At 39.8% G+C, this 9,419-nt stretch overlaps 1 protein-coding gene across 2 annotated transcripts in view; it reads left to right on the top strand.

Moving 5' to 3' along the window:
* Positions 1 to 9,419, top strand: part of si:ch211-236l14.4 (SITS-binding protein) — a 27,697-nt gene that overhangs the window by 10,767 nt on the left and 7,511 nt on the right. For both annotated transcript variants that reach the window (XM_014005573.1, XM_014005572.1), the window contains 5 exons: positions 4,242 to 4,449; positions 4,534 to 4,684; positions 8,188 to 8,385; positions 8,670 to 8,938; positions 9,079 to 9,215. In XM_014005573.1, the coding sequence (XP_013861027.1) occupies positions 4,242 to 4,449; positions 4,534 to 4,684; positions 8,188 to 8,385; positions 8,670 to 8,938; positions 9,079 to 9,215 (963 nt within the window). The remainder of the gene's footprint in view (positions 1 to 4,241; positions 4,450 to 4,533; positions 4,685 to 8,187; positions 8,386 to 8,669; positions 8,939 to 9,078; positions 9,216 to 9,419) is intronic.

Raw genomic sequence — 9,419 nt, 5'->3', positions numbered from 1 at the left:
GGAGGATGATTCAACCACTCAACCACTAGATGTCGCTGAAAACAACAAATCCTACACACTGCGCCTTTAATCTCTGAATTACTAATAAGTTATCTAATTGATCCGTTTGTTAGCATTACAGTATGTACACTCCTAAAAGAGGCTTCCAGTAGACTTTTTTTAGTCCATCTTCAACGTAGATATTTTTAAAATTTTCATAAGTTGGCATTAGTTGTCTAAAACACATAGTGTGACAGGGCCGAAGGCAAATAAGCAGTTTTAAAGCATCATGCAGAGTTTTTACTCAGTAGTTTGCTGAAGGTCTACAGGCACAGAAACATGGGCACTGCTGGACCAGTTGGACATAAAACACTTGAAGAATTTCTTGCTCAGCCAACAGAAGCTTTGTCTAAAATGAGCTGAGAGATCTGCCGTATGAAGCAGGTGACGTTGCAGTTATACTGTAAGCTAAGGGAAACCACATTGTCTCCCTTCTGACGAAATCACAAACTTTATCAAATTCTTTAGATATTGAAGGAAAAACAGCAATAAAGTTCCTGCCAGGGTCTGTGTGACACACTCATTGGTTGAGGAGCTTTTTTTTTTTTTTTACAAATGCCCACATTGTTTTCAAATGGTAATCATTTTAAGGATTTAAAAGACACATTAAGTTGATTTGATGTTGCAGTTTGGTGATCTGAACTTTTTAAACATGATTTTTATATTTTTCCTGCTACCTTGAATGTATTTCGTAATGTTTTCTTGTTTTTAGGGTTTAAAAGTGCTTATGAAAAAATGCAGAAGGAGAATAATTTCTGGTCATTTCAAGGCTCTATCTTGAACATTAAAGGAAGTTATGAGCAAAAATAGAAAACAACAAAGCTAAATCGTCTCAATGGCCTCATTAGTTCAGCTATGAGTTACATTATGAACCAAAACATCCATAAATTCCTTCATACATGAGATAATCACATGATTTTGAAGTTATTTTGTTTTCATTTTCTTTAATTCTGTCAGTTTTGATATTAGTGTGGGATTAAAACAAAAACTATCCAGTTTTACACAGTACTTCTTTTCGAGGCTATAATCGTGTCACATCTCAGCATAACATAAAAAGTGGTGGGCAGTTTTTTTTTCGGGGAATTCTAGGCCTGAAATTAGTTTAATTCATTCACAAAAATTAAACAGAATGCTAATTTCACCGACTTAGAGTAAAGACAGGATTAGGATCAAGTTGATGTAAACATGCAATCGGTTGAGTGTTTGAAATTTTTCAACAAATCCACTCAAAGAGATAATTTCACAAAACAAATGCAGCAGTAAAAAGTGACAAAAAGAGTAGAGCAAAAAAAAAAAAACTCCTCTTCAGTGGTTCAATATTTTTTCAGTAAGTGAATACGGAAATTTACCAACATGGCAAGATCTCCTTTTTGTGGCTGTGCATTATTTGAGGGTTTGGCACTGAAACTAAATTTCCATTGTTAAGGAAATGCATGCCTAAACACACACACACACACACACACACACACACACACACACACACACACACACACACACACACACACACACACAGTGACCGTTTCACTGCACACTTTTAAAGCCTCAGTCAAAACTGTCCATCTTACTAAGTTTTAAAATCTTATATCAGCCAAAAAGTCTTTTTGATCTTGTTTTGAATGATTTACTAAACAAGAACTGATTGTGTAAGAATAATAATCTTGTTTTCAGAATGTATTCGATTATTTGTCTTGTTAGTCTGAAAATTTGACTCAAATTAAGTCAAAATTTCTGCCAATGAAGTAAGAAAATTTTACTTGGTAAGATTCTTGAAATAAGAAAAAACTGAGTCAAATCAAGTATTTCAAGAATCTTACCAAGTAAAATTTTCTTTTTCCATTGGTAGAAATCTTTGACTTAATTTGAGTCAAATTTTCAGACTAACAAGACAAATAATCTTACACATTCTGAAAACAAGATTATTATTCTTACACAATCAGTTCTTGTTTCAGTCTCAAAACAAGATCAAAAAGACTTTTTGCTGGATATAAGATTTTAAAACTTGGTAAGATGGACGTGTGTCATAAATAACAGGATAAATAGGACAGGTAAAGGAGTGCAACCCATCTGGTCCGCAGCAGCAGATACTTAAGGTTGAAGCACTTTCCTCCAGACCAGCCTCTAGATGCCGCATCAAAACTTTCCTGACCTCTGAGAAAATGCTCCACCTCACTTCAAACTAAGAGTAGTGTTGAACCTTTATGGTCTTTTAAGTCCCGTACGTCTGTAGCTTACCCCCCATTAAAGGTGTGTGTGAGAAAGTGCCTGCATCTCTACACGAGCATGAAACTAACTCGACTTGTGCTTTCCCTCAGCCACTGTAAAACTGAGGAATGCATGTGTCAAATCATTCAAATCTGCCCAATAAACTTTGCTGCTGCAGCTGCTTTGAAGGTGAGAGGATATGTTTCAGTCAGGCTTATAATTTCACCCTCTCAACAGCGAGTGGAAAAGGTTTTATGAGATGCTTGGAACTTTAAATAATTGTTCTTAAAATAGGGTTGCCACCTTTTTTTTTGCTTCCCCTCGGTTGCCCACCTTGGCTGCAACGTTACACCTCGAAACCTCGATTTTATTTCAACGATCCTGCTCTCGTGCGGTATGCACATTTACAGATGCATTGTTTATGTCTTACAGAGCAAGGCTTATTGAACCGTGCTTAGGCAGCAAAAAGGCATCCTGCCAGTATAAACACACAAAATAAGATTTACTATAACTTTTGAAGACGCGTGCTTGCTCAGGGAGAAGAAAGCAGGAGCTTTTGTCGCGTCGATTTGAGGTTTTGTTGCATCGTTTCCAAATCAGAATAAAGGTTATTGGAAGTCACGGCTGCAAACTCGAGCTACACTTTTCCATCTTGTGTTGCACACTTGCAGCCTGATGCATCTGCACGACATTCTGAGACGTTGCCATATGTCTGCTTTACTCTCGTTGGCTTTTATTTCCACTGCTTATGTTTCATTTTAATCCTTCTCTAAAGTTCTAACAGTTTCTCCACTGACCCACTTTCATCTCCAATGTTTCTATTTGTTTTATTGCAGACAAAATGAGCCAAGTTCTGTGCAGAGTTTGTGTTTTTGTTTTGTAAATGACAAGACTGTGCATTATAAAGCAAATGTTGCACATGAAACAACAGGATTCCAGTTGCATATTCACTACGTGAATCTGTAAAACCCGGTGGAGCTGTGATTCAATACCTTGTGAGAAGCAGCTGAGGTGTTACTGGTATCTGTTTGACATTATCCGTTGCAAACACGTGAGATTTAGCTTCAGGCCCGAAGGCTCTCCATTGGCCCTGCCCCTCCGAAACGATTAATCTGATTATAAAGCGTTACGCGAGCACCCTGCCCCGCTCCTGGACGCTGCGTGCACGAGAACAGTGAGCGCATTGAAACAAGCAAGGGAGGCCGGTCGAGCTCAGACCGTTTAATCTGTTCAAACATCAGCTTCAAAAACCACAAATCCGCAGTTTGGGGTTCTTCGAGCAGCTCAAAGACTCGGATGTGAGTCGGGGCGGGGTGGGGTGGGGGTTAATGTCCCTGCCTGGGTTTTGCTGACCTTAGATGGGAGTAATGTCGCGGCAAACGGAGGGGAAGAGAGAGTAAAGCTGCGAGGGAGAAGGTGGGAGTCTGGAAGTGGTGAGGTTGAGTAACATGAGAGGGACGAGGCATTCCTCGCAGGGCAGCTACATCTGCGGACGCAATTTTCTGATACGCGTAATCGTGTTATTTCTCTTCTCGAGAAGACACGGGGGAAGTCTTACAGCTGGAGGGGTCTGAGGAGGTTTAAGCTGACTCACTTGGTGGCAGGTGTTATTGTTTTCCGTGCAAGAGGGACAGAAGGGGGGCTCGGGTTTCAGTGTTCAGATGCATACCCACGTTTCCCGACTACCTGACTCTTCTCATACTGCTGTGCAACCTGCTGCCAAACTCACACAACATGGGAACATCGCATTCTAGACAGTGTTTTTCTTTCAGGCCCTGCCTCCCACAACTCTCCATCCTGGTCTCAAACATTCACACACTTAAAGTTTATTACTCAGATTAGATCATGCATATAAACAAAGTTCTTTATCCTTCTCGTGCATCAGTTTGTTTTGTTCTTTGTCTGCCAAAGTCCCCAACGCATTTTTTTGTTGCTTTGTTTATTTCTGACAAGCGTTCTGCAGTTAATGGCCCGTGTCCCCTCTGCTTCCTGCCCCGCAGGAGTCGCCGTGCTCGTATCTCCCGATAATCCCGTGCAGCTCGGGGTGGACAGCAGACAGCAGTTCTGCCTGAAGTCACTGCCTAGTATGGAGCGTCTTCCTCTTCAGTACACTGTCTGTGTGGCCCACAATGTAAGGGCCGCTCACCAGGAAGCGGTGCAACAGCTCTCTGAGCACAGCCGAGAGCTGCCCAACATGAAAACACTGTGGTGAGCTCACAGAAAAGAGGAGGTTTGTGACACACACACACCTACATGAATAGGTCCTGATTTAAGCCCGTGTGTGTCCGACAGGCTGCCGTTTTGGAAGCTCCTCGCTAACGTGGACTCGGGGCCGAAGGTGGAGCGGGAGCTGAGGACCTTCTCTAATCGTCTGAAGAGACACCAGCTGGGGGAGGGAGTCATCAGCCTCAACGAACATTCCACCACTCTCCTCTCAGATATGGTACAGCTCGTCCAAGGGCATAACTTTAGGCCCACCATTGAGGGGGTTATGCTCTAAAACTCTGTCGTTTTTAGCAATTAAGCTTAAACGTACATATATGACATCATAAATTCTTTAATCAGGTTAAAGTTACTACGAGAGTTGCATCTGTCTACTTGACCAGTTAATTTCTATTGTGTTTGAGCAAATGATGTCATTTTCTTGGGGGTGGTATTTTGACTTGATCAAATTATTGAGGGGGTTCATAACCCCCCCTAACCCCCCTGCTAATTACGCCTATGGGCATGTCCGCTGAACTAAACTGTCTTCTTCCAGGCAGTTTCAGCTTCTGTTTATGAAATATTTTACTAACAAAGACATTTGTGACAAATCACTTCAAACTGAGGATTAAGTCACTAAGTGGACTACATGGAGAAATTGGAAGCTTTAGTGCAATGGTTAAGATATTTGCAACAATTGAATTTGGTCAAAATATAATAAATCCTGTCAATGGGTTGTTTAAATGAAATATCTGAAAAATAACCATTTTTTTGTAGCAGTAGCTATGAAAAACAGAATCTTTAGCAGAAAAGCCTTATTTTTATATATTTTTCCCTGAAATCTTTCAAAGCTTTTTTTTCTAATGGTAAATTTTAATATCCAAATAAGATTTTCTCTTCAAAATGACATCAAATTCTTCATTAGAATAACATAAAAAATAGGATTAAATATGAATGAGTTACCCTGACTAAAGATCCAGATTTAAAAATATAGCTTAAAGGCCAGGAATCTGAAAATGTGCTTAAATCACTTTGTCCAAAATTAATTTCATTTTCAGTTTGATGTGATGAGTCAGAAAGCTTACAATTTTTCTTTGCCTAGCAAGCTCTTTTCTACAGTTTAAATAGTAGATATTAGCCATTTTTGCACAAAGATGTTCTGCAACAAATTGCACAATTCACCTTTTTGATTTATTTTTATATAGAGGCAATAACTGCACCAAAAACCTGACTCCAAATCTTTTTATTTCATTACATTTTTTATTATTATTATTCTCTGATTATACTAAAACCTATAAACCTGAATTTATCATTATTTTATTACAGGCTCCACCATTCTGGAAAGATAAAATCTTCTCCACTAACTTTATCTTCAAAACAAGCCTGAATGATGTGAGACAGCTGGTGAGAAAAGCAGCAAACTCTCCAAAACTTTAATCTCATTTAGGTTAAAGTTCAATCTATTCTAGAAGTTGGAACAAAAACAACTAAAAAACAATAAAGACTGTGGAAAAGGTAAAAATCAGACTAATTTCATCAAACATATTCTGTTTTCTGGAAGTTTCTCTGGTTTAAAAATACAGCTTCATTTTATATGAATCAATGCATTATACTAGAAAACACGAGGGGTTTTTTTTTTCAAGCAACCAGATGGGTAACACAAAAAATATATAAAAAACAAGTTTTGGAATTAAAACTGAATTATAAAACTGAATGTGAAAGTACTCTAACTGAATTTTTAACACAACAAAATACAGTTTCAGAGCTAATTAATTCAATATTCAAACCATTCAGTTCAGTTTCACTTGAGCGAAATTCATTTTCAAACCAATGCATTTGGTTTCACGTTATGCAAATTTGTTCTGAGCAATTCAAATTCTGTTTCTTTTGGCTTAAGTTTCTTCCCATAATTTCTTGCTGTTGACTTTCTTAATTGTCACATTTTAATATCTGAGGAAAGAGGCCTGTGAGGGTTCATTGGATAAAGGAACAAAACCTGCAAGAAACAGAGATGAAAGAGTTTTTATGAAGTGGATGACAAGCGGGGATCAAAGGAGGGAGAACAGGTTCAAAGAAATGTCACAATGAAAAGCAAAAAAAAGGCTTTCATGTTTCAGAGTGCAGAAACTTAAATCTTAAAATCTCATTCTCATTTAGTACAATTTAATTACAATTATTAAAACGTTTCGACTACCTTTCATTGTTTTACATATATCCATTTATTTCTTTTGAGCGTTTCTCGAAACTTCTTGGCAAAACCTATTTATCTTAACACCTGCCAATGTTTCTTCACAAAACAAATATGGATGTGAAAAAGCAAAACAAAGCCTCCTCGGATAGAGCTCAGATATCTCGGAGTGTGGTAACTGTAGGATGGTGATTGAACTGGTGTCCGAGGAGGTCGCAGCCAAGACTAACAGGAGCAGGTGAGTCTGACACCAGCCGGACGCTGTGATGGGACCAGGAGTCCTGCAGTGGGGGGGCTCACTGTGTACTGTAAATACACAATGGTAACGGCATGTTCCCATTTCCAGTTCAGTTGGTGTGAACGGACAAGCAGGAGGGGAAACAGAAGAAATAACAGTTGAAGGATTACTTTGACAGGACTTTCATGGAATTTCAAGGCTGCAGTCTACGCTTGTCCCTTCTTAAATCTTTTTTTTTCCTTTATCTGTAAAACCAAACCTGAGAACTTATACAACATGTACTAATCTCCCTTTTCTTCCCACAGCTCTTTCACCTCCGGAGGTCAGCCTCTTTGTTCTTAAGAAGTTTTGTTCCTCAGTTATGTAATCTGACATTTCTGTTCTGAATGTAAACCCTAGACTGTTTGAAACGTGGTAAAGCCGATATATCATGCTTTTAAATCAGGGGCGCCCAACCTTTTTTGAACCAAGAGCTACTTTTGAAGTCGGCAGTTTGCCAAGATCTACTCGTCCAGTCTCAGTATCAAAAAAACATATTTTTTGTCTCCCTACTCCTCACTTCTTTAAAGTAAATAAAACAGAAAGTAGTGTGTTGCTAGTTTTATTCAAGAAGGCAATGTTAAACGTTGACAAGGGTGCGTTCAAGAATGCAATGTTAAATAAACGTTGCAAAGAGTGCGTTTTAGGCTGCGATGTTAAACAATGTTGCGTTCTACAAGCTCCGTGATCCATTGCTCTGTGAGCTACTGCTAACCAGCTAAAGATCTACTGGTAGATCCCGATCTACTGGTTGGCCTGGCCTGTTTTAAATCCTTCTTTTTTCCCTCGTCGCCAGAGCGTGGTACTTAGAAATCCGTCCGTCTGTTCGTCCGTCCATTACAGTTTCAGAAAGCTGCAATTTCCATATAGAAAAGTTAAAATACACCAAACTTGGAATGAGTCATCCCTGTTGCATACATGTGGTAATAAGACATCGTCAAAGCCCCACCCCCTAACAGCAAGAAGTGACCTCTTTTTGCCTTGGACAGCTCCATCTCTGAMCCTCTTCACCAAATCTGCAAAAATTTTGATCAGAAGACAGAACTTGATCTCACCTGCTTTCAAGCACAAAGACTTTTTTGATGAAAGGCTTGGTCATGGAGGGTTGGCAAAAGTCAGACATCATCAAGTTTGGCTCTAAATTCCACATATTTCAGCCAGTCTGCACCCGATTCACAAATGGTTTCTACAGAGGTTATATGAGCAGTGCAGGTTTTCAGTATCCATTTTGTCCATATGGTTGAATTGTATTGTTTTGTGTCCCGGTGTCTCTCTGTAGGACCACGACTACCTCAACAACAGGAAGAGAGGGATGTCCAAGAGACTGACCAGGGACCTCCCACTTGTCAAGCTTCTTAACATTTCCATCACCTTGTCCCCTTTCCTGGGCGTGGACACCACGCAGTTCCACACCTCCCTCATGGATGGCACAGAGGCCTTCTGGCTCAGCCTCCCCTCGGCCGCTCAGGGAACGCTGGTGAGAACAGAGACAATCACAAAATCAGGCAAAAATATTTAACTGAAAATACATCGGACTCGTTTTTTTCCTGATAAATTATACATTTTTTAAGAATTTATGTTCAATAAAAAAAATTATGATGCAAACTAGAAGGCCTTTACATAATTGATTCATGCTAAGTGTTTAGTGGACAACCTAAAATAACAACTCTATTTTTGGACAACATAAAGTGGGACTGTACTTTCAGGGGATAAATAAAAACTTGCATGTGAAAGTCCCGTTGCTGCTGTCCTCCCATCCAGATCCCTGTGATGAGTCAGTGGCGAGGAAAGTTCTGCGTAAAGCTGAACCTCACAAACCCAGCAGCAGTGAGCTGGTTTCTGGACCGGGTGGGATCCCTGCAGGCCCATTTAGGAATGGAGTACATCACGCTGGAGGGGGGCGAGGGGAATCTGTTTGAGGAGCAGGCTCTGCGGCCACCACTGGCTCTGAGTGGCGACAAGTACGTGGAGCTTCTGGCTGACCTGGCCGCCAGCATCGGAGACTCCACCATCGTGACGGCAGGAACACGGTAATCCACTCGAGCTTTTCAAGTTCTTTATGAATATTTCATTAAAAAAGGCAGTTTGTCAGGATTGCTTTTAATTATATTTGACATTTGCTTCTTTGCTGATTTTTGGCACATTGTTTGCCAATAATTGTGCTCCTCAGGTCGAACCACAAGCCGCTGTTTGTGAGGATGACCCCCCTACAGTCTGACTGGGGTCCAATGGGACTGAGAGCCATTATTCCCTCCTTGTTGCACCATACTCTGCTGGGATACAACTTCCTCATTCCTGATGCAGTAGGTAATGCAATAATCTGTTTTTTTTTTTAAACCTATTTGACAACATTATATTTTTGTGTCCATACAGAGAAAAAAAAAACAATTCATAAAACCACCAGACAAAAACAAACCTTAAAATTGTGGTTTCTGTTGAAAAAAAATAGTCTTGTGATTTTGTTTTAAATTCTTCAGATTGTAGTTCATAGCCAGGCAGACATTTGATGTC

Source organism: Austrofundulus limnaeus, unplaced genomic scaffold (genome assembly GCF_001266775.1).
Source record: "Austrofundulus limnaeus strain Quisiro unplaced genomic scaffold, Austrofundulus_limnaeus-1.0 Scaffold31, whole genome shotgun sequence".
NCBI classification, from domain to species: Eukaryota; Metazoa; Chordata; class Actinopteri; order Cyprinodontiformes; family Rivulidae; genus Austrofundulus; species Austrofundulus limnaeus.
Note: the sequence above shows the minus strand (reverse complement) of the source record. Positions and strands in the feature narration are given on the sequence as shown.